This window comes from Cygnus olor, chromosome 1, assembly GCF_009769625.2.
Source record: "Cygnus olor isolate bCygOlo1 chromosome 1, bCygOlo1.pri.v2, whole genome shotgun sequence".
Classification (NCBI taxonomy): domain Eukaryota; kingdom Metazoa; phylum Chordata; class Aves; order Anseriformes; family Anatidae; genus Cygnus; species Cygnus olor.
Window position 1 is genome coordinate 128288516 of NC_049169.1, and position 25105 is coordinate 128313620.

Below are 25105 nucleotides of genomic sequence, written 5' to 3' on the forward strand. Positions count from 1 at the left end.
AGTTTGCATCACAAATTTTGGTCCTATTATTTTCTTCTCTACAAAGGTTATGGGTTGGGATATAAACTTGAAAAAATAAAAACATCTATGTGATGAATTGGAAGTGGTTCCAGGTAACCTAAACAGGGACAAAACTAAGATAACACACAAAATTACTTCATTTTGTCTCAATGAGACAATAAGCAATTTCAGCATTTTTCCTTTACTGTGCATGAAGAACTGTATTTGTTTTACTTGCACTGCTTTTATTATTGCATGCAAGACCTTAAAGTGTCAACTGTTTGATACCAGGCAACTTTTAATATCTAGTCATTTGTTTCATGCCTTTATCCATACTACACTTCAGTATTATCATTGGTGTCCACACTATATGTTTTCACTTCAGCCTTGAAATAGCTGGTAAGCTCTACAGGGAATGAGAAATAGTTCATCAACACCTAGTCTTTGGCTTCACAGCCACCACCAGCCAAAGGTGAGAGAAGCTCTTGGGTACCTTTCGTGAAGTAAAGCTTTAGAAGCTGTATTCTTGGTGTAGAATTACATTGGAATTACATTTGATCCCAGATCATTGTTTTAATAAATCCAAAATAAGATGCAATCTCAAAGCTAGAAGATAAGCAGGTTAAAAGGAAATTAAAGAGTCTTTATAGGAAGCACAATAGCCTTAAATTACTTAGAGGTGCAGGTTAAATAGGTGCCAGTCAGTAAAATCAATGAAAGCCAGTACAGGTAGATGAGACTAAGGCAACTAAAAGGAAATAAACATTTATTTCAAGAAGACAGGTCTAACCAAGAAAAAAAAAAAGGTAGATAATGGGAATTTTAAATGTAAAAAGAAGTCACAAAGGAGGAAAAATTAATTGAGAGGAGTAACACATAAAAAACAAGTACCCTTTCCAAGTGCATCAAGAACACTTGTCCATCTGCCAGGGAGCGAAGCCCAGGCAGAGGTGAACTTAAGGGCTCAGGCAGCAGCTGGTGACAGAGGTTCTCACAGGAGAGCTACGCTTCACAAGAACAGCTCAAACGTGTGCGCACACGTGCATGCACATGCACCAGAAGGGACTTCACATCTAACAAAAAAAAAAAGTAATACTCAGAACAAAATGACTCAGCTATTAACCGTGATGTATATGCAAACTTACCTCCAAAAGCTTACAAATATGACTTTTTTTAAAATAACAAAGTTAGCATAACTGGAGCAATCAGTGCACCTACTGACAGCACCTTTGATTTCATATCAGTATATGCCATAGTAAAGGATATAGAAAGAGTAGAAATTTTTATAGAGGCAGCACCTTTTGTGGAAACAGGTACTTTGATGGAGCTAATAAATATAGCAAGGTCAGCAATTCAGCGTACCTCGATTTCCAAAATACTTGGCACATCCCTAGAAAAGGCTCAGGTGTAGGACTTGTACCCCTCAGCTTTTATGAAATGCTCCCCCCCCAATGCTATTTCTAAAGAGTCAGAGTACGTTATTACAGTGTATCGATGTACATCACTAGTTGAGTTCATTTTTCTTCTGTACTTTTTTCTCGGTAGAACAAAACCCACAGTTCTTACAATTTAGGGAAGCTGTCAAATTTTAAGGAAGATGCCAAAGAGGCAATCAGAACCCTAAGCATTATTAGGGCACTGAGAGAGAATTCTGCAATATTAGTGACGCATGACCCTACTTTCTTATGACGGAATGAGGAACACTTGAAGTTACTAGACAACCCACTGTAACCACCACCACGTTTTTCATGCTGCACGCAGTCTAGCTGTGGTAGATAACCAACTGCAGCATTCAAGCAGGCAGCCACAGGTTCAGTCCATGCTGCTGCTCTCCGTGCTCAGACACGCCGCACCCCTCCTCATGCCCGCAGCCTGCTGGGTGCACATAGCTCTTCTACCACTTTCTGCCTGCGAGACTCCTCCTGGTAACATGCAAGCCTCCGACGTCTCCGCAATGCCACCCTTTGTGGGGCACTTAACTTGAGCAGTACGCTTGAACTCACATTTCACATCTTTTAATTTTCATTCTCGAGTTTTCAAACATACAGAATGAGTTCGGTAGATCCGGTCAGACACGAATACGATGTAAAAGAAAAACTCAGAGTCCAATATATTAAGCATACTTATTTACTTAATCTATACAGAATTGAGTAGATAAAATTTCAGATTCACATTAGTGAAAAATCTCTACAAAATGTTTTTGAAAAGCAAAACAAAGACTGCCTGTTCATTTATCATTTTTTCCTCATGAAAGCAGACATGGGTTGTAAAAATAAAGCAGTGTGTTTAGCACAAACTAGATTTCTGCATCACTTTTTTCACAGTTATTTCCATCTACAGTCCAAAGAGGTAGATTTTCTGCAACACCTGAGAATTGAACTGTAACGTAACCAGGTGTAAGTGTAATGAAAGGAAGGACAAAACATTAGATACAGCCCTAACTTACCTGTGTATGTATACACATACTCGGGTCTTGCATCACGTATAATTCAGCCTTTTCGCAGCTTAATCATGGTGAAACTGTCAATCAAGCCCCAGAGTTTTGACAATTAGACGTACTTATTTCAGGCTACATCAGCTTACAGCCCTGATTAAACAGTTTATGGTAGTGGAAGAAAGGCATTAATACAAGTTCACTTAAAAACCTTACTGGAGCCAATTTGGCTGCAGACTGGCAGTGCAATAGCCTGCTGTATGGCAGATCAGTTAGAGTGCTGAGCTTATCCCTTGATAAAAATTTGTATGGGGGTGTTATTTCTTATCTAAAACAACACTCTTTAAAGCAATGCATGAAAAGGTACCGACTGGTTTCAGGAAGCGAAGTATAGCTCACCTTGGCCAGATGAAAAGTTGATGCGACATGGGAATGTTAAGGGTAGGAAAGAGAAAGAGAGATCCCCATTTTTAAAGCCTCTCACTTGGGGCATTCTGCTTCATTTACAAATTAAGTCAGTAACAAATATAATTATATTGCTGTTCTATACATCTGTCAGGTCTCTAAAAGCCCTTTAAAATATTCTTGCAGCAGGGTCCAAAATTTGCTCTTGCCCCCATATAGAACAAGCACTATCAAAAGAATCATTAGATAAAAATGTCCAAACAATAAGCTGTAAATATAGAAAACTTCACGTCCTACCTTGCCAAGGGTATGATGAATCAGATACAAAGTTTTTTCACTTTCCCTCAGGAAAATTATTTCGTGCTTAGTGTTAGCTGAAAACCAGTTCTTGCAACAACTATTTTTTTTAAACAGATTGATTCTACAAAACAAGTCATTTAAATCACAAGTCTGAAATACTTCTTTCTAGTACTTTTAGGCCATATGGTTAGCATGATTAACACTTCAAAGCTCTGAGTCTTCCTTGACTGACTGCTCACTGCTACCTTCTTTCATTCCTGCATTGTGCTTGGACCACAAACGCAAAACTTGCACAAATCTAGCAGAAAAATGGCCAGCCTCCCATTTGCTCCACCATTAAAGAAATGTCAGTTTCACACAGTTCCTCTCAGTGGTACGAGCTACAACACATTTATCAGGCCTTACATAACCTTACTCTCTTTAAGAGACAGCTACATTATTTCAATGTACATCACTACAGGAAAAGGATCAGGAGCTCAGTGCAGCCTGAACATTCAAGTAATTTAGCCACTAAACTGTCAAGGGCAATGAGGGTGGGAAGCTCATTGAGATGTGCTTGATTCAGAAATCCCCTCCCAAGTAAGTGCAAAGAACTTTAAGTACCAGAAAAGGCTACACATTTTCATATTCCTTAAAATGACAGCAACCAAAACTAGAAAGTAAATACATATGAACTAAAGTTAAGGGTAACTTGGGTAATTGGTAATTATTTCACACATTGCCTTGCCAAAAAAAAGTTGGTCCCAGTTTCTCAGAATAAAGTCAAAATATGGATATGACTTTTTTTTTAAAAGGAAAAGCCTACATGGCTTAAGGTTAACAAGGGTGCTTTGTTTGTGGCATGTTACTGTAAGAATTTGAAGTACCAACTTTACAGATACCTAACTGGGAAGGCACTCTGCCAACTGGTACAGCTTCAAGGTTGAACATGCAAGATATTGAACGTTGCACACTTCAGGAGAAGTACCTGACTCTACATGTCCAATTTAAACAAGTACATACTTTAACTAATACTTACATACGTTGCATATACGGCTACTAAAAGCCTATATGCTAGAGGCTTGTGTCTGCTACACCTCAGGCAGTAAATGTTTTCTTCCCAGCCCTTCAGATAATCCACAGATGTGTCTCGACAACATGTGATTTCTCTAGGCAGCATAATCATGTTATGGACACACCGCAGCTAAGAGGGAAGAATGTGACCAATGTCTGTGTAACAGGACATTACCCAACTGCAAAATTCCACTCTGTAACACTGCTGTACGTTTCCTGACACATTTCTATTTAGCATCCTCACAGGTAGGGCTACTAGTCCCAAATAACTTTTACAACACAACCCTGAGAAGTCTGCAAAGAAGTTGTACACCCTGTTTCACCAGCTGCAAATCAACGTGTTTCAAAGCTGTTGTTTTTCCATACCACAAAGTACATAAAACCCCTTAAACATACATTTTTACTATATTCTGGACCTTTAGTTTTTCATATATATGAAAACATACTAGAGGGGAAAGCTGACATTTTTACTGGCCATTAGACATCCTCGTGTAGATAAACTTACTGAAAAACTTGGTAACTTTTAGTATATTGAGTGCCAACTCAATGAACAAAACCAGAATGCTGTTCTTTAAACCAAAAGAAGTGACAAGCGTCACTATTTTCCCCCTAATGATGTTACGTCTGTACACAGTCTTCAATGACAGTGATTTGTGTTGTGGGGAGGAAATGCACATGCATCCTTTTATGGAAAAATATTTTCTTTTAAAAAATGAGGCAGATGTGCAACACAGTTGTGGAAAATTTATAGTTTAAGCTATTTAAAGCTGCTATGCAGCTTCCTGTACCACATAAGTCCAGTAGTTCTAAGAAAATACAGATATGGTAGAAAAAGTAAGAAAATTTTCACCACAAAACCAATAGTTACCACCAACAGAGAAAGTTATACACAAAATATATCTCTCAATACAGTGTTTACACTTCATTTTAGTCTACAGATTCAGTGCCAGGAACAGGACTTGTTGAGACAGTCTTTTCAGAACGATTTGCCACTTGTGATTCAACACTGGGCTGGATTCCTGGTTCCGTGTCAGTGGGACTTTCCAGCTCCTCGTGGGAATTGAGCGTGCAGGACTGCAACACCTGCACAGCTAGATCCACATCTGCTTCTCTGAGAGAAACCTGCTCCTTAAGGATCTCCACCTTCTCATTCAGCTCATTCCTTTCTGTCTGAAGGGCCCTGCATAGCTTCTCCAAACGCTCCAGTTTTATTTGAAAGCCTTTGTATTCTTTATCTCTTACTGTTTTCTGAGGGACAAAAAACAAACAGAAGTTTCAGGATGCCACTGTTTTTTGTTTGTTTGTTTTCCTAAATTAATGAAAAGAATCACCATTTTTTAATCCTGTTAATTAATCCAGTAGGTCAAATCCTTGCTCAGAATACTTACTCGACACTACACTTCAGATGGTTTGTCTAAGACTGGCAACAGACACCTTTAGAAACTTAACAGTGAGAACCAGGTAACTCCATAATGCTAACTGTGAGGGCTGAGTATCAGCAGAAATGGTGATTATGAAGTCCCATAGAGCAGTGAATCACTACACAAATAATGGCAACTAGAGGGAGCAGAAGGGAATATAAGTGGGAAATCTACAATTCAGCAGCAAAACAGGTCAGAAGGTAATGTATTCATGGCTCTTCAATTAGCTCTTTAAAAAGGTAAAGATAAACAGTGCTATAGCAGAACCTATAGGAAAATTAGGGATGTCCCAATATAGTTTAGCAAAATCAAATATAATTGAACTAGAAATTAGGAAATGTAGGAGAGCAACTCAGAACATTATGCTTACAGCCCACGTGAAAACTGTTTATGTCTTCTGTTGGACTGCAATAAAGTAATAGCACCTCATGACCTCAAAAGAAGCAGCAATGCATCGAAGCAAGTGTTTCCTTACCCACAGGTTATTTCCTTCACATGGGTCTTGCATATTTAAAATAGGTCTCTGTTGCAGCACTAATTGAATTTTGCATAGCATATTTAAATACTGTCAATTCATTCAACTTGTATGATTTCATACACAGTATCTGACTAATTGTGGGCAAACTGAGCAAGGAAAGATAAGGCTGACGTTTTTCTGGTCATGAAAAGCCACTACCTAAACCTAAACTCATTTTCCATGCTGAGGGAGAACAGTACCATCACACAACAGAAAATACAATGGAGACAGTCCAAGAAGAGGCTACCATCTCTTACCACCAGTCATCCGTAATCAAAACACTGTGTGAAGTTCTCCAGAGTGCAGACTCTAGTTTAGCTGTACAGCTGCTTAAAAGATAGAAATAATTACCTCTTCAGCCATTTGAAGAAGAGCCTTGTTGTTGTTTTCCCATTTTGTACGCCAGACTATAGTTTCCTTTTCCAGTTTCTTAATCTTCTTTGTCATCTACAAAAGACGAAAGGAAGACTTATGTGGCTTGCTTTATAACAGATAGGTATACATTAATACTTTGGCTTATAACGTTACTTTTGAAGTCCAGTTTGAACAGATTATTTTACAGAAAAATCTTTCTGCACAAAATCAGCTCCACAAGCACCAAGCCTGCCCTCAAAGAAAACAAGACTGATTCATAAAAGAAATAGATCACCAACCTTCAGGAACGACTGTTAAAATTCTACAAGAAAATAAGTTTTAAAACATAACCACAACAGAAGAGAACCAAACGTGTTATATGCCGTTGATAAAACGTTGACATCAGGATTTAGATATGTCAATTTAAAAAAAGCACTTCTCTTCCACAATATGACAAATCCCTACTTCCTATCTCAAGATCCAAAAAAAAAAGCATCAAAATAACACATTTTCAGAAGGCGAACATTATTATAAGATACAAAATGCATCCTAATAACAGCATGTGTTTTATATATATATATATATATATATAAATATATATAAAATGGTGTTCTAAGTAATCCTAAAAGTACCTTCTCCATTTCTTGTCTGAAGGTTGTAAAGAGTTCATTGCTTTTTGCCATGGTAGTCTGGAATTCCTCAAATTTATCCATGTAAAGAGAAAGCTGTTGGTAAAAGAGCAGGAACGTTAATTTGAACAGCTGTACATGAATACAAAAATATCCGTTAAGGTACAAGGGAAAAATGAAACAATATAGAAGATGAACTACGTTTAATCTTTTCCATGCTATCCCACAATTTTCATCTGAGGAGTGTGCAGAGCTTGACTGAAAACACGCTATTCAAATTATATATGAAAGGAGAGCAACCTGTTTCAATAGAACAGTAATACATTCTAAAGTAAAGGATAAAATTATTAATAAAAATGTTGGAAGTCACTGTATTTAGTCATCACTACCATTTTTGTCTCCCCACTGAAAAAAAAGCTGTGGACTTCAATACAGAGGAAACTCAGCACAAAAGAATGAATACTACTACGAGAGAATTCTACTTTTCCACCTTAACCAGTCAAAGCTAACAACCAAGGCTGGGACAAAATAAACATCATCAAACCCGGAATTCAAAATATACATTCACGGCATACAAAATTCAGCTAGTGAGCAAAAATTATGGGAAGTGAATATCAACAAGGAATTCATTCAACGTTGAAAAGCCTCAGTTTTAATGAACTAAGAGTATTAATATTCAGTGACAGAAAAGTTTCTTGCCCTGCACCACAAGGTCAGTCATCAGAACAGCAAAATGTATTGAAGCATCATTTTCCAAAAAAGGTCTTAAAATGTAAGTTATTTTTAGGTTTATGCTTTATAATCAGTGTGTAATACAATGTTCTGAGAATACAGCAGTTTGAAACACCAAGACAATTTACTAGGAACTTTTTACCCAATCTCAAAAAGTAATCAGTTCTTTCAATGCTTACATCAAGGATTGCAGGACAATTCAGAACACAGATACTGCATTTTTCTCTAAAAAAAAAAAGATGGAATTTCATACGAAAAGTTTTCATAAGAAAAGTTAGCTGTCAGATTACGACTCTGCCATTACTGTGACTGAACTTCCACCCGAATTCAAAAAAATCTGCTGGCCACAGGAAAGCACAGATATACCCGTTGTTACTATAAAAATAGGCATTGGGATTTTCAACAGAAGGCAACTAATTTGAAGATAAAACATAAAAGACTACATGTGGTAGAAAACCTTTTTGGACAAACAGCAAAAAAGTATCTGGAAGAATCTGGACTTTAATGAGTCCAATTTTTAGTGAAGACGTGCATGTACAACTACTCTTAACTACATGCATACACTTTAAACGTGACTGTTTGGAAAGCTGGGAAAAGAATTAGGTAGAGTTACGTATGAAAAAGGGGCACGAAACAGCTTTCAAGGAGACTTGATACAAAACTCAAAACTGAAGCAATAACAGGCATACAGTGAAAGTAATAGCTGCTGCTTCTCAGATGTTACAACGTTAGCTTAACCTACCATTTCCCTTTGCCTTATGTGCTGAGCTCACATGTGGCCAATGACTGCAGGTGATCCAGAACAGCAGCACAAAAACTGGAGACCATCTCTCCACTCAGAGAGTATTTGGCTGTAGTGTTTACAGCAAGAAAACAATTTGAAGACAGTATGGGTTTTTTTGTGGACACAGATTTAGGTTACAAAGTCTCAGTAACTACAAGGATAAACAAAACACTTCTTGCTCCCATTCCCCTACAAAAGGATGGGATAGAAACAGTAAGGAACAAATTTTAAAACCTGCACTTTTAAAATCACACCCAATTCTTTATAGAAAAAGGCGCAAGGGTCTTTCTGGTCCTGAACAGCTATAAAGAGGATAAAATACCTTTGAAAGAAAGAACAGCTTCAAAGCAGGCAAGGAATGGGAAAAAAAAAGAACCAATACACTTTCTAATATTATTGCTGTGAATTTAAGAGGATAGCAACTCTAGCAATTCAATGTTTAGCACCTCCGAATTAACAGAACTCTCCAGAGGTCTTAAATAGCAAAATGACTAAATGTCAAGTCTCTACTACTTATGCTTCATACAACACTATTGAGGAGTTACTTGCTGAAAATTAAAGAGTTAATTAAAAACCAATGTTTTTTTGTGACAAGTACTTCGTGTATCCAACGAATGATAACATGCAGTTTTTTCACAAGTTATGTTACATTTCACTAGCCACATTTTCATTTTGGAAAAACTGTTATTGAAGGGCATTCCATTTCAAAAAGTACCTGCTGCTTGAGCTGAGCTTCCTGTTGCTTCATCTGTTCACACTTGTGTCTGGACTCAGTAGCTTCTTTTAGAAGCTAGAAAACACAGAAAACACACAAAGAAAATACTCATAAGAATAGCATAAAAAATTTAATCTATGATAAAAAGTGAACAAAAGTTAACATCAGCGACGGGCCATTCACACGACATTTTCCTCACATGAGTTTTTTGAAATTATTACCACTACACTGTACTTTGATATATACTATTTAAAGCATGTGCTGACATACAGACAATTTTACTGAGACTCTTTTTAGTTGGTACGTGATTCAATTACGTTTCTATTTTGGTATCAACTTCGAACTGCTAAAATTATACAAGTAGTTCATTGATGATCTATATGTAATTTGTAAGTGTTTCATAACTCTTGTAATTTATTTTCGACCTCCGTTTATCTAGTCATTAATATTACCTTTATAGATTGGTTCAAACCAATTTTGATTCAATTTATGACCATTTTGTAGATTCATCTTTGAATAAATTTTCATCAGCTTAGGATTCCAAATTTTTTTAATAACTTAACACTAGATGTTCTAGTTCAATACCAGATGATCATTTTGAGATTATCTAGGCAAGAAGTCTTGCTTTTCCTGTAAGTTACAGCTCCATTAAGAAGACGACACTTCTACTATTTTTAATTGAAAACTGATTCCTTGAAAGACTGCAAGTAAACTGCTGATTACCAACACACAAATAAAACAGACAGTTTTGGGGACAGGCAGTTCAGAAAAGCATGTGCTTTATTCTGTGAGCCTACAGTTTATTTTGTTACGTCCTATAGCATAACACCAGAAGTTGCAACCACACAACAGCAAGAAAGTACCTTTGGTGTTTAACCTCAACACTTCTCCCAATCTAAAAAAACTCCAAGTGATATCCAGCACATTTGCTGAGTAAATGCAAACAGTAACACTATTTGCCTTTGTATATGGACGCTAATACCGTACGCATCATTCATGCGAAGCTTACATCTCAGTCTTGACGTTGAAAAACTATCCTAACTTTCAGAATACACTCCCCTTAGTTTGCTGTCTGCTGTATTTATTTTAAATCATGAAAAGTGTGCTTCAGTGGGTTGTTAGTTCTTTTAACATGCATAGAATTCACTTACAAACTCCCTTTCTCGCTGATGTTTTTCCTCTGCTTCTTTAATAAGTTGGGTAGTTTGTTGTAGTTTGGCATCCACAAGTTGCTGCTGCAGTTCTTTATGTTTGAACACTTTATCAATATGCTAAACAACAAAAAAAATTGTATTGGTCAAAGATAAACTGTGAACAGGTCAGTTAAGGTAAGTTTTTTGCGTATGGGTTGGGGAATGCATATTCTTGAGAAGTTTCATGCAGAAAGAAAAAGCAGTAAAAAACTGTTTTACATGCTCTTTTTCTCCATTATAGCTACACTTTTTTTTTTTTGTCTTTAATGGAAACCTTGGTTAGAAGCATATTTTATTAAATTGGTAGAATACTGTATGTCACTTCACACTAGGTGTTTTCAGAAATCCTGTAACAAGTAGCCTACATCCTCTCTCAAAGCTGGTGGATCTACCTCTAACCCTTTAAGTACTTCGAATGTTACTTGTAAAACCTCTAGTCTTGATAAATTAAAAGAACTCCAAACAAGCAAAGTTTGCAAATCATTTGGCTCATGATACTTCACGAATCAATTAACAAGCATGCAGTCTTACTTCCAAACATAAAGTAGCACAAGACAACTTCCTACCTTTTCCCCAAATTATCTCATTGTATATACAAGTATTCCACGATCACAGAAGGTGGAGAACCAGAGTATACAGTGAACTTTCTCACTAATCCAGATAAAAAAAGCAGCCATATTCCAAACCTCCTATGCCAACTAGCAATGCTGCTTGTTTTTTTTCTCCCAAACTGTAGAACACCTTGAGACTTGGTTCTCTCTGACAAAAACAGGCCAACCTTGAGTTTCCGCACTACTTTAACTTAGACTGGGTAGCTCCCACACTATTAAAAGCTAGCTCAGCCCTAAAATAGTCATTTCCCTAATACCACTCCATATATATTCTGAAAGCATGATAGCTTACCATGTTTGAATACCAACAAGAGCTACAAAGTAGCTCAAACAAAAACAAAATCTTGATGAACCAAAACAAGAGAACAACTTACATCCTCTCACATTATAAAGTGAAATTATACTTTAGAAGAACTTCAAGTATTAATGCATATGTATGTTGGAAATAACCTTTGGAAGTAATTTAGTCCAAATGCCCACTGAAAGCAGGGCCAACTTCAAAGTAATCACGTTGTTCACACCTTGCCCAATTGAGTTGTGAATACTTCCAAGGACAAGGATTCCACAAGCTGCCTCTGGACAACCTACTTATTTGACCACTTTCACTGTGAAAGGTCATCTTAAATATAGGGATGCGAAACCATGGAAACAAAAGGCAGATAATAGGCCAAACAACTGCATAATTTTTCAAGGTAGTCAAGAACAAAATGTTTTAGATCACATATATGATGAACATGAAGTACTAGTTTTTTTTCCTCCCTTTAAATAATTATCTGATCCTTATAGTCAAGGAACTAAGAGACTCCCGTCAGAAGCATAAATTAAGTACCTCTTCTCGCAACGCGTACTGCTCAATGAGCTTCTTCAGTTTTTCCCCAAGTTCAATATTCTCCTGACGGAGCTTGGCATTATGTATATCATGCTGTTCCAGTTGAGCCTGAATTTCATTCAGTGTAATCTGGAAGTGTGCAGTTGCTTCTTTTCGCCTCTCTTCTTCTTCACGTGCTTGCTGCATGTTTTCTTCCTTTTATTAGACAGTATGAGAAAGTAATGATGTTCAAGACAGACAGACCAGGTACCTTCTTCCTATTTGAGTCAGGTAATAATTCACTTCTGTACAGTTTAAAGTTCTAAAATGCTAGAGTTAATGTAAGCCACAATTGTAACATCATACTGATCTACCTATATAAAGTTCCAAAACTTTTAGAGAATTTTGTTATTACCAATTCCACTGGCGTTTTAAGATACTACATGACTACCTATGCAAGAGTAAGGATTACCAAGATGTTAAAACCAGAATTGATAATATAACGTACTTTCCTACACTAATTACAGATAAGAATCTCATGGCTCTTCCACCTCACTCCTAGCAACTGCATTCTAATACAAATAAGCCTTCTTTGATACACTGCCATTTCATGCTGCTGTTATTCACTTGTGCTATTTTTTTTCCAGCAGTCATCATTACTGTTCCCAGAAATAAATATGGCAAGACCACACACAGCAAGTAACACGATCTATGAACCAGTCTGAGGAAAAAGTTTTAGCTCATTTAAGTACCCCTATGTTCTTTACCTCAAAAATCAGGTACACTTACACCGTATGTTACTCACTATCTAAAGATTTCAGTAACACAGACATGGGACATAATAATAAATGAAGTCAGCAGCCCTGGTTTTAAGCAATAATCAATAACCAGGAATTCAAACCACCTCCCCCAGCACTGTGATTTATGTCAATAAACTAACCTTTAAAGTCTTGTTATGACGCTGAAGCTCCCGACAGAGAGATTCCAGTTTGCTGCGTGCCAAAATGGCCTTGCTGTGCTCACTCTGCAAGTGGACTTTCTCCTTCACAACTTGTGCTTGCTTTTTCTGCAGTATCTTCATCTGCTTTTGAACATTCCGGCTCTCCTCCAACTAACATTAGAGAGTATATTTATGAAATAAATATAGCCAAGACTATCTTTATGCATCTACACTAGCAGGCCAAACAAGCATTTAGACATTCCAGATGAAAACAAAGAAATGAAACAATTATTTGACCCCTTACACTGATCTTAAGAGAAGCCCCCATCATCTTCCATAAAATTCTAAGTATGTAAGCATAGAATATACACATTCCAACACGACAAATATTTGTCACTGAGGACAGGGAGCGCAGACCTGTTGACCATGGGCTATCAGCTTGAATTCAGCTACAGGGGTAGGACTAGGCCTGAGAAGGAAGGATGGGGCAATTAAAATCCAACTGAGACTGGCATTTCAGCAAGTCACAATTGTTTCCACTCTTATCTGTATGTTACACAAAATCATTTATCCAGCAGCTCTCTTTACTGTCAAAAAGAAAACCCCACAAAACTGTGCAGATTTCTTATCAGCAGGAGCTCCTACTGAAGGAAGCAGTACGCTACACAAGTTCGTAAAATGGTAAGTTACTTCAGAAAGGAACAGATACAACCAGCAGCCCTGACACAAATCATGTCAAATATTATTAAAGCTGCACAGCCCAGGCTTAATGGTGACTTAAGAAATCTGTAGTCTCAACCATTTGAAATAAAATATTGAATCCATTTCCTTTAGACAATTTAGATGGTAGCCAATAGTGTTAAACTTTTTTATCAGTGCAGACTTCAAAATCTATTTTATGAACATCCAGTGAATTGAAGAGTTTCTTGTAGTAATACCTAGTTGCGAATGTGTTCTACTGCATTTGATTTTTGGGCTCCCCAAGAAACCACATTAGAGTCTGATCTATTGTACAGGTGGTAACAATGTTAAGTGTAGTACTGCTCCTTATTAGTGCCTCAGCCTCCGGACACCACAGGAAAAGGCTGGCTGGCAACCAGGAACATCATCGTGACACAAGAATACAATGATGGTTTTCCGAAAGAGCTCAAAATAATGCTAAAGGACAGAAGAAATAATAAGTTAAAAAAAAAAAGTTAAGGACCTCCTTGACAACAGTAAAACAAATTTGTATCTCATCCAGTTAGGAGTAAAGGAACCTTAAGGAAACATTCTGATATCCAAACATGAAAAGCCCTTTTCTTGGGTGGCCAGAAAAAACACTTCAATTGGCTGTGCTGTCTGCATACCTATGAAACGTCAGGCCTGTAAAAGTATGCCAGTGGGAGACATATCACCAAGGATGCAAACCTTCCTGCATCACAAATTGATCTCCTGATAGATTCCAAAATAGGAAAAAAAATTGTGGAAGATCTTTTGCCAGGAGAGTGGCATTCCTACCTTTATTGTACAGTCCTTTTCATGAGACACCACTGAAAAACCTGACAGTGAGCTTTAAAGATGATGAATCTTTAAAAAAAGAAAACAAGCATTGTAGGTGCACTGTCATAAACAGTTCAAACCTCTGCTGGCATTAAATTTGACACCTATGCCAGTGGTTCACCACCATAACCATGGAGAAAAGAATGCATCCTACGAGGAGCATAACCAGATCAAACTGAACCTAAGGGGAACAGAGTACCTCCAAGTACTAAAACTAAGCTACTCTTATTCCTGCATGAACTCCCACCCAACTTCCCAGCAATTCTGAGCATCACAGGGAGAGCAACTGGTTTTCTAGGATTGTAATTCTAACAACAGACCAGTAGACTATGGATCCTCTACCGGAAGAGGAAAAAAATCAAAATGTGAACAGGTCTCTCCTGATTGCCGAACTTCTGGAAGGAAATTACTATTCATTTAGTGTGGCAGTTCCTCCGCTGGTTTGAACTCTTTCCTTCAACAGCATAAATCAAGAAGTGAAGATGGAGCAGACTCTTTTCCTTCTGCAGAATTAAGGAACTCACCCTAACCTAGCTCCTCACATAGGCCACCATCTTCATCACTGACTTGACATAGGAGCTGCCTGAAAAGGCACCACATGCGCAAGCAATTGTTCCTAAGATCGAACTCATTTACTGCATTTTCTCTCACAGTATCATTTTTATGTGGGCTTCCCATCCTTGAGTTGCAGTATGGAACTATTATTTCTCATTTAAATGAAAGCGGTTTCTTAGAGAAGCTGTTGGTTTCAAAGTAAATTCACTCATGTGAGCAAGAGCATGCATGTGAGAGCAAGAAAACAAAGCAAAAAATATCAACAGACCTCCAAGGAGGACTCCGGAGCTGCAAAAACAAAACTAAGCTAAATAGTTATTACTGGCTGTGTGACTAAAAAGACTAGGTACTAGCTCATTCTCTAAGCTCTAGAAACATCGCTAATCTCAAAAGAAAAATTAATTTTAGAAGATTTAGGCCATCTTGCGCAGCCATTATGTCATGTTTAGAAACATTCCCGTACATAACATACCTGACAACAAGAGAAGGCAATCCTTGGCTTTTTCAAGCTATTCAGTTATCTATTTACTTTTGCTTTCATTTTATATCTAAATATGGTGGGAAAACACATACACAGTATTTCCATTCTTGTCTGTCCCTGTCTCAAGATGAACAAGTGAAGCATTTTCATTTACAGACACATACTGAAACTTATGAGCCGATTTTGCCACCAATTAATTTAGAGAATACATTGTCCTTTCTGCTATTTGGGGTGGGAATGCACTCCATGATCAATAACTGCTCATGTTTTGCCTTTTTGGTCTGTTGCTGAAGAAATACATACTTTCCTAATGCGTTCCTTTGCATGACTGCAAATCACAAAGGAAGATTAAAACTACATCTTTCCAACTCCATCCCCAAGCACTAAAGAGTTAAGAATAACTGATTTTTTTTTCAAAAAACACAGTATGTTCTTTCCCATTACCCTAAAGCACATAAGTTATAAAATGCTAGCACAAAAGCACTGTCAACAGACAGGAGCTACGAAAACATTTACTTTCAAAAGAAACTTAGCTTTTCTGTTAATCCTAATGTTATGCTTCAGTACAAGGTTAACAAAAAGGTATCATAATCCAATTTTTCTTTAGATTTAGGCAGTCATGTAGACATGAAAAGACTACACACAAGTTTGGCTGAAGCAATATTTGTAATAAGTCTGTGTGTTCATTTTAATTTTCCTACCAACACTGTGAAACATTCAGAAATGTTAACTGTCCTGTATTAGAAGTTCTTGCATTCCACTGTTAGTATTAACACATGAATAACTCTTGCTATCTTTACAAATTACTTACCAGATCAGCATACTTTTTGCACAAAGCTGCCAACTTTTCCTCTGGAGTAGAAAGCGTGTTCAAGGCTTGCATTAATAATAGCACTTCTTTTCCTACGAAAAGAAAGAAAGACAACCATACTGAGAAAAAAAATGTATCAGAAAAGCCACCCTGCCTTTAGAAAGCAAATATAAATCACTAATTTCTCATGCTTCTAAGTTGTTCTCTGGTTTGATAGCTGCATAATATCTAACAAGTGACAAATGGGAAGTCATCACAATAGGAACCATTTGTTTTGGCTATATGCCATTACACAACTTGGATAGCAAAAGTTACTTTAACCTTAAAACCACAGTAACATTTTTGTTTTATGATTTATAATAGAAAAGAAAAACTTGAAACAAAGATATTCAAAAAGATAAAAAGATATTCAAAGATAAAAGATATTCACACAAGTGCCTTTAAACATACCTTTTGGAATTTAAATATCAGCACTGACCACCACAATCACAAATTTAACAACGAATCCAACGATCAGAAAGTTTAAAAAGCTTATTAGTACTGACCTTTTTTTTTTTTTAAGGCTGCTATAAAAATAGCATTATCAGCAGAAGGATTCTATGATACATATTAAGAACCGACCTTCCTTAAGCAAAAAGTACACATTTTGTTACCTTTAACAGAATATTCTGAGAAGTTCTGGCTACAAAATAAATGTGAGACATAAGAGAAAATGCATATCTATTTTATGAAAATATTAAAGCCTGTCTTTGAAATTAAAGCCATATAAATTTTGAGAGTCAGAATGCCAAGAACACACCTAAAGTTTTCTCTTTGTGTTTTTCACTCTCTGGATCTTGCTGGCCATCAGGTGGATCAGTACGGGCTTCTTCTCTCCCAGGAGTCTCCTCACGAGACTCCTGAGAGCAGCACAAGGACCCTAGGAGCTTTCTGTTCTTTGTGATGTACTCAGCTTCTTCCAGTGTGCCCGCATTTTCCAGGCCATCACAGTTGGACTCCGTATGCTGCAATGCTGCATCAGACGATTCATTGCATTTGCTGTTCACCAGCTGATCCTGGTTATTCGTTCCCATCTCCTGAGATCCAGCTTCTTCCATTGCACCAATAACCAACTTCAGAAGGGAAAGGAAAAAGCAGATGTCAAGCAACCGAATTGAAAATGAAAACTTCCATCCTTCTTTAGTATTGAAAAAAAGTAAAATTCCACCTTTATTCACATTGATCAAGATGATGCTCACCGTTGTCAAGACAGGTATATAAATAAAATGTAAAGTGCGTAAGCCTAAGAAGCAATGAAGAAAGCAACACACAAGACCCCAAAATATTAATTTCTATTACATAATTTCAATACTTTGTCACTGCAAAAATATTTACATACTAGAAATTACAAATTCACATGGAAATCTGCTCTTTAGGCTCTGAAACTAATTTGATTTCATCTCAGTTGTTAAGTTACCCAAACTTAAAATATACCTCCATCATAGTTTAAAAAGCATTATCTCACAAAATCAACACTAAATATAGGAAATGCTACATACTGTAAAATGAAAAATAGGATCTACAATTTTAAACAAGGACATGTTGTGATTAAGGACAGCTTTATTACGTACTAGTTTCAGAGAAGTGAAAGACTTTGGTTTTAAGACAATTCAGGAGACAAATCAGACGAAAAAGTGAAAAACATATGGTGCTAGGAAACCTAAAGAAACCCATAGTTTCAATAACATACAAGGATAAGAGCTCAAACTACTTCAACCAGAATGCCAAACACGATTGTCAATTCACATTTGCAGAAAAACTGTTTCACAAGAGTGATAAACAAGACCAGGAAGACACCTATTTTCAAAATATTACAAATTACAATAACAATATTACAAATATTACAATTTACCTCCATTAAATCATCCCAGAAAAACATGAATATTCACTGGCTTCAGATCTGGAGGTCTACTACCTACGTTTTGTAGTTTGCTTTTTTAAGCAATACATTACTTCTGCCCAATTAAACAGAATTGTCTTGGGAGATTTCTTACATACAGAAACGCCTAATTATTTAACCAAAAAGCTAAACATCACCCATTGTTTTAACACTGCAGTGATACATGCATATTTGGGAGCGGAATACATGCTGATATCCCCATAAAACTTATAAAGCAACACCAGAATCCTTCCTCAATCATAAGAACAGCATTCTTAATCTCTAGAATCATTTCAGTTTTATTTATTTTTTAAAAATACAGGGGTCAGGACTCAGGGAAGTACTTGGAAGCAACCAGTTATTTTTTGCTGTCCATTTGCAATCCTACTTTACAAAGTGCATACATAGCTTAAGTATGATAAGCAGAGTTGAAGTCACTTTACTGCCAAAGTAAAGTGATCATTCTCATCGGTTTATTCAGTGAACTGAAAGCAAATTTCCTTAAAAAGTTACAGCCTAAGCAGTTATAAAAATAGGGCTCGTTTATATGCCGAATGATGCTGTTTAAGCATAGAACAATTCAGATATTTCACTATTAAAAATGTGCTGATATGTAAAAGGAGGAGTTTACATTGGGCTGTATATTCTGCACAGATGGACCATTTTCCTCTTGAAAAGAAATTAGCGAACATCAAAGGAACACAGCCAACAATAACAATAATATTTTGAGCAATAGTTCAACTCCCTAGTTCTTTAGCATGCTTGGTAGAGCCGTTTAAAATCATTACACAAACATGCATTAATATTGTTAAAAATATACGCAAGAGCTTAGTTGCTCTCTATGCTCAAAGCAAGTCCCCAGCTTTAGAGCTTAGCTCAAGGCAGACTGGTTCTCCTGAAGGTGGAATTAACACAACACCTTTCAGGAAGGACGGTGAGCTTTGTTATGCAAATAAACTACGTAGACATCAAGGAACAACTTTTCGCTTATCAAAGAAGATTTTTACTTCACACTGCTCTTTGTAAGTGTTGAAATGATGCAACTCCTTTATGGACAAACAAGCTCACTGCAGTTTTTATCTTTCTGCAGTCATGCCAGTCCATGTACTTGATGAATGGCTCTGAAGGTAACGCAGTAAGAGAATTGTTGCAACAAATGATCAGTCCCAACACATAACAGTTGATTTTCTCTTCAAGCTGTAAAATTTGTAATTTTTCCTTAGATTGTCTTAAACTGTGAGGCTTCCATCGGAAAGGCTCACTGCTCCAAGTTTAGCAACCAAGAGCTTCTTCCTAAAACAGGACAAGAGATAAAACTCTATTGCTCGTTTCAACTTTTTGTACATACCAACGGTTGAAATTATGGCACGGATCTTCTCTACAAAACACAATTCTTGCTGAAGCTGAATACTGAGTACTGTAGGGCTCACATTAGATCGAAGAGACCAGAAAGATCAGAGGCAACTGAGCACAACGTGACCCCAAGGTAGAACTGCAGAACCATCACACCAGCTGACACTTGCAGTTTTTTTCTTTTACATAGGACAGAAACTTCCAATTCAGGTTCTTGTGCCTGAGAAGCCCGGTGAAAGGTAGGGAAAGCCTGCCTTAAGCTCCAAGCTTCTGGTTTGGGACTTTCTGAAATCCCTAAGCAGACTCAAGGTTTTCCCTCTGCAAGTCGAGCACAAAATTGGTAGGAAGCACAGTAGGCAGCGGAGGAGGCCTGACCGGCTGCAGCTGCAGGCTGAACAGGAGCAGCGCTTCTATCGTTTCTCATTCCCCTGCCCCACGCCACCTCTCCCTTGTGCTGGCAACGAGGTTCACACAACTTGCCCTAACAAATTTCGTAGCCAGACCAGTACCTCAGCCCAGTTCACTGCACAGCAATAGGCGATTCTGCCAACCCAACAGAAGAGCTAGCACGATGTTTGGAGAGATGCCAAGACACGAGAGAGACTAAAAAAAGGCAGTTTGATCAGAGCCAGAGCGCAAGGAACCAAGCCCAAAATACCGTATATCCTAGCCACAGGTGCGTAGGGAACACAGACCACTGTGGATCTGGAGCACTGTCAGCAAGAAGACACGCACAAGATGCATCGCTTCAAATTTGGGCAACCCCAAGATTTTCAGCAGCTATTTTCATCTGCAAAAAGCCTGCCCTTTCTGGGGAAAATCGGACTACTGGCAGGGGCACAGATGTGATCAGTGATTGAGAAATGCCCACCTCTACTAGCAAACTGTCACCATATCTTAAATACCTGTTATTTCAGAGCCAGCAATTACTACGTGCATTCCTAAGCACCTGGAACTTTCCCCGAGTGAACACCGCCACCTTGGTAATTTGGCAGAGCTTTTTGATTCCTTACTGACAATAATCATTTCTCAACACCATTATTTCTCAATTCCTTGGTCAAAAAAAAAAACACAAAAAACAAAAGGATTTTTAGATCAGTCTCATCCTCCAAAGTTTGGCAGAGAATGGAGAAGTCATCCATCAGCTTACTGAATTGATGATCAAGGTTTGTGTACATGTGCCTTGCACATTTCAAATATATTTGAAAGTGACAGCAATAGCAGAAAAAAAAAGAATTTTTTTAATAGAACTTCTCATCCTTCTTTTGGTTTCCTGGTTTTCCAATGAATACAGAGCAAATTTAAGCTTAGTGACATGCAAGCCTGTTCCCTCCAAAACTAAAGCACAATGTGGCAGTACACAGTTTTTGTAAAGCATCCAATTTTCTTGTCTTAAATATAATTAGAAATTGGTGACCACAGGCTAGAATACTGTAGTCAGATAAAAGGTTCTACCAGCAGCTAAAACAACCTGACTACATATAAGGATAACCAAAAAAAAATAGTTCAATTCCCTCAAGTTGTCACCCGTACATCCTGGTAGGACAGACAGGTAGTGGGACAACATATTAAAACTCTAATGCGTTTAACGTAGATTGGAGAGCCTTTATTTTAAGCACTGACAAGTCTGCTATCGCCTGACAGGGGCCACAAACAATAACAGCTAGATGACCTCCTGATCATGATTAACAAAGAATTTTCTGCATTAGTGTTCTGAGCCGTCACTTCAGATATTAAAAGCATATTCTTAAAGCACCAGATAATTTCAGATTTGGTTTGTATCAATCTTCATGTTGAAGCATAACAATAATAAATGCCACAATGAAAATGTTACACTGCACTGTACCAGTACCACTGAAATTGCCCCCCTACTGAGACAGACAGAACAACCCAAAATATTACCTTTTATTTTTCCCCCCAAACATGTGCTAATCAGACAAGTGAACTTCTCATTTAACGTTCCAGCCAGAACAGAGCACTTCCAACAGCACATTGTGTATGTAACAGTGCTGATTCAGTACTGACTGAATAAAAACACAATAAAATCACCCCACCAAAGACTATCTACTGAAATCGCTGATACCTTTTTCAGCTGCTGCCACGGTCTCTCAGCTTCCAGACAGATATAGCGATGTGTGGCTTAAGATTTGACAGACCAGAATTAGATAACATACCTAGAAAAAGACCTAACACTGACAAGTCCTCCACTAAACCATATCACTAAGCTCTACATCTAAACGTCTTTTGAAGACCTCCAGGGATGGTGACTCAACCAAGAACATTTTGCACCGTGTAGCACTTCGTAACACAAGATCACAAGAGTTACTTACCAAAACTTAGAATTCAACCATTAAGAAGTAAGACGCTTGCTACATACCTAGCAGCGAATCCAGCTGTTACAAGACACTGACATTTCTGCATAAGCACATCACCTTTAATCTATTTCAGAGTTACAGACCAAATGGTTTGAGGATGCCTGTAGGAAAATTACTGGTAACATCACTCCTGCTCACCCTGAAGTTTTAGGTCAGTAGTCTGCTCTGTTCTCTCAACTCGTACCTTGATCAAAAAGGCGCACATCAGAACAACTCTACCATACTTCATGCCTAAGAGGTGAGAGCACAAAGACAGGCACCCTATTTATGAAACTGCCCATGATCACAAGAGCTTAATCCAACATTCTTCTATGTCAAACAGTACTGCTTCAGCAACATGCACTACACAGGAACACCTACACAGAGTCTATCCTACCTACCATTGCGAGCCAGTCACATTTTTTTTTTTGTTTAATACCCAAAAAAGTCTCTAACAAAAAGTTCTATCTAAAACTACACTGTGCATAGTGTTGATATTATGTGTACTAAAGTGCCTACACTTTACACTTTCCACACAAGCAATACACTTACTGTGCACATACACATTCTCAATCTTCTCCTCTCCACCTGAAAATGAGGTACCTCTCTGTGCCTCTTAATAAAAGATAATTAGTACCTCCCCCAACTTCCAATTTCTCCTAAATATTCCTAATATTTAAATTACCCTAAATTACCCTTAAAATATTAATCTATTAAAAGCATTTCCTACACTCCCCATAGTAGTGGTTGGTTTATGTTTATAAAGCTGCTTTTACAGCCTTGGCCTTCAGTACTGTTTATACATCAAAAAAATCCTAGAAGCTTTAGAAAGAGCAAATGCATCATATGTCATCTTTATCTTAAAGGTTTATAGACTGGAACAAATTTTAGGCTTCCCACATCCCACCAATTTACTTTTGTCTGCTAACAGAGGAAAACTTGGTTCTAAAGAACATATATATAATGGATTTTTCCTTGGCGTAGATACTCAAGAAAAATATTTTTAATATAACTATATTATGATTAAAAGTCAGCTTAAAGTCATTCTGGGTTCCAATTTTATCCATCTCCTTCATAAAAATTAGTATTTTGGGATGCCATAAAATTTGAGTTTCAATTTTATAGCAGGTGGATCTTCATCCACCGGTCTAGCAACAGTAATTCAGGTGTTTGTAACCACACGACTAGTTTATTAAGTTTATTTCTTCATGCCATGCTGCCATATAGTGCGCTCACTGACCTAAGTGACCATGCAGCCTAATCATACCTTTCTGAAAACCCGAGGCCTTTTGAGGTGGCTTCCCCAAAGGTCTGAGATCTTAGCTGTTTGAAGCAACCTTCTGGTCTCACAAGTATTTCACCCTGTTCTGCCATCGCATTAAAAGCAATGTTCTGTGTGCTCCTTTATCTGCTTTGAAAAGACCGACTGAGGCGTCTTCGGTATTTGCTCATTGTTAGTCCCAAGGCATTGCAAGGCTAGGTGTCCCAACACAGCAGAAGGAAGATTGAGAAACAACTCACTTGAAAGCCCATATTTTATCTTTAGAAATGTCAGTAGTATTTTGTTATTAACACTGTTGGCCTCACATTCGAGTCTTTAATAGTGGCTCAGACAGTTGCATTTTCATATGGCTAGTGCCTGTGGTCCTTGCCTCTTTTTTTTTTTGTAGCATTTCTGTGCTTCTTGCATTTTCCCGTGGCCTTGCAACACAAAAGACTCATGCTTTTAAAAAATGGCTTTTAAATTTACCTCAAACGACCTCAAGGAAAGAAGAGGCTGGGTTTGTATCTTCCCTTTCAGTACTCTGAAAGCGCTGTTTTATCACAAAACACTAGAAAACGCTTCCTGTCGTTCCAGCAAAAATCTCACCGAAAGAACCCAGTGCTCAAGCGGAAACTTCCAGCGCACTCGCGGGCAGGGCACGCGGCGCTGCACATCCCACCAGCCCTTCTAAACGCGGGCAGCCGAGACAGGTGCTAATTAGGAGCACACTGAACGCGGCGCGAATCACTTCCCGCAACGAGGTTTCACTTCCTCCTCACCCCAACCCCAGCAGCTCCCCGGCCGTCCCCTGAACCCTTCTGGAAGGAGCGGGGCGGCCGAGCCCCGAACCCCCGCGTACCGGGAAAGGGGAAAAAAAAAAAAAAAAACACGTTTAAAACCGTTAAAAGCCGTTAAACGCCGCGCGGGGAGAGCTGGCTCCCCGGGCTGAACCCGGCTCCCTCGCGGCGGGGTTCGGGGCCGAACGCCGGCACGACGCCCGTAACCGCCACGTGCCCCCAGCGGCCGCCTCGCGCCCCCAACGGCCCCCAACGGCCGCCGCGTGCCCGGGGCAGGCCCCGCCTCCCCCCCCCACACACAACCGCCGGCCGCGCAGCGCGGAGGGGCTGGGGGAGGGCTCCGGGCTCCGGCTTCGCGCTGCCCTCACCTCAGGGCTGCCGGCCGCCGCCTCCTCTTCCTCGTCGCCGCCCCGGCCCTGGCTGTGGCGCCGGCTCCGCGCCGCCTCCGCCGCCCCGCTGCCGCCGCCGCCGCTGCCGCCTCCCCGCGCCGCCTCGGCTCCGCGCGTCGCCATGATGTGACGGCAGCATCCAAACAAGCGGCCCGGCCGCCGCACACCGGAAGCCGTCCCCCTCCCCGTCGGCCCGCCCTTTTCTGCCTTCGGCGGCCAATCAGCGCGCCGCTCCGCGCCTCACGTGGGAGGGGAAGGAGGAGCGGACTACGCTTCCCAGCGTGCTCTTCGCGGCTCCGCCGTGCTCGAGGCTGACGGAGTGCCGCGGGGCGTGCCGGGAGATGTAGTCGCGGCGGCCCTGCCGCGGGGCCTGCTCGCACAGCACTGCGGGCGGGGGGCGGTTGTGGGGCGAGGAGGAGCGGGGGGTGGCGAGCAGCCTTGGGGGGCGAGGTGGCCCAGGGCCTGGTAGGCTTCGGGAGGCACGTTGCATTAAGTAAAGTCATCTCTGCTTAAATTGCTTTGTCCTTACATCCTAAACCTGTGCTCACCAGACCTATCCAACTGCTGATTTCAAGATAATAAATAAATAAATACATTTTTGGCGCCTATCCTGATCTTTAGATGGAGTTTTTGTTTTTTTTTTTTTTTTTTTTTTTTTTTTTTTTTTCCCCAAAATAAGACTTCTTTTACAAACATGCATAATACTGTTACAATTCTTGGAAAAAGAAAGAATGGGACCCTTCTT

At 38.9% G+C, this 25105-nt stretch overlaps 1 protein-coding gene across 2 annotated transcripts; it reads right to left on the reverse strand.

Moving 5' to 3' along the window:
- Window positions 1–2117: 2117 nt before the first annotated feature.
- TXLNG (taxilin gamma) lies at window positions 2118–24726 on the reverse strand. Of its 2 annotated transcripts, none has more exons than XM_040532893.1 (10): window positions 24340–24726; window positions 17085–17397; window positions 16286–16377; window positions 12897–13067; window positions 11978–12172; window positions 10496–10615; window positions 9345–9419; window positions 7117–7209; window positions 6482–6577; window positions 2118–5440 (listed from the first exon to the last, which is right to left on the reverse strand). In XM_040532893.1, exons 1-10 carry the CDS (start codon window positions 24481–24483, stop codon window positions 5120–5122), a joined length of 1620 nt encoding a protein of 539 aa, XP_040388827.1. In that variant the 5' UTR covers window positions 24484–24726; the 3' UTR covers window positions 2118–5119. The 2 variants fall into 2 exon arrangements, with proteins under 2 accessions (XP_040388827.1, XP_040388838.1); XM_040532904.1 differs by lacking the exon at window positions 24340–24726 and adding an exon at window positions 23661–24089.
- Between the last annotated feature and the right edge of the window lie 379 nt (window positions 24727–25105).

What these genes read in the sequence shown, in the direction of transcription:
- TXLNG (XM_040532893.1), bottom strand. Translation starts at nt 24,483, where the DNA reads ATGGCGACGCGCGGAGCCGAGGCGGCGCGGGGAGGCGGCAGCGGCGGC. An exon ending in ATCAGCGAGAAAGGGAGTTT is followed by an intron (nt 9,420 to 10,495) that starts GTAAGTGAATTC and finishes TGTGTTTTCTAG; the next exon opens with CTTCTAAAAGAAGCTACTGA. An exon ending in AAGCTCAGCTCAAGCAGCAG is followed by an intron (nt 7,210 to 9,344) that starts GTACTTTTTGAA and finishes TTTTACCAACAG; the next exon opens with CTTTCTCTTTACATGGATAA.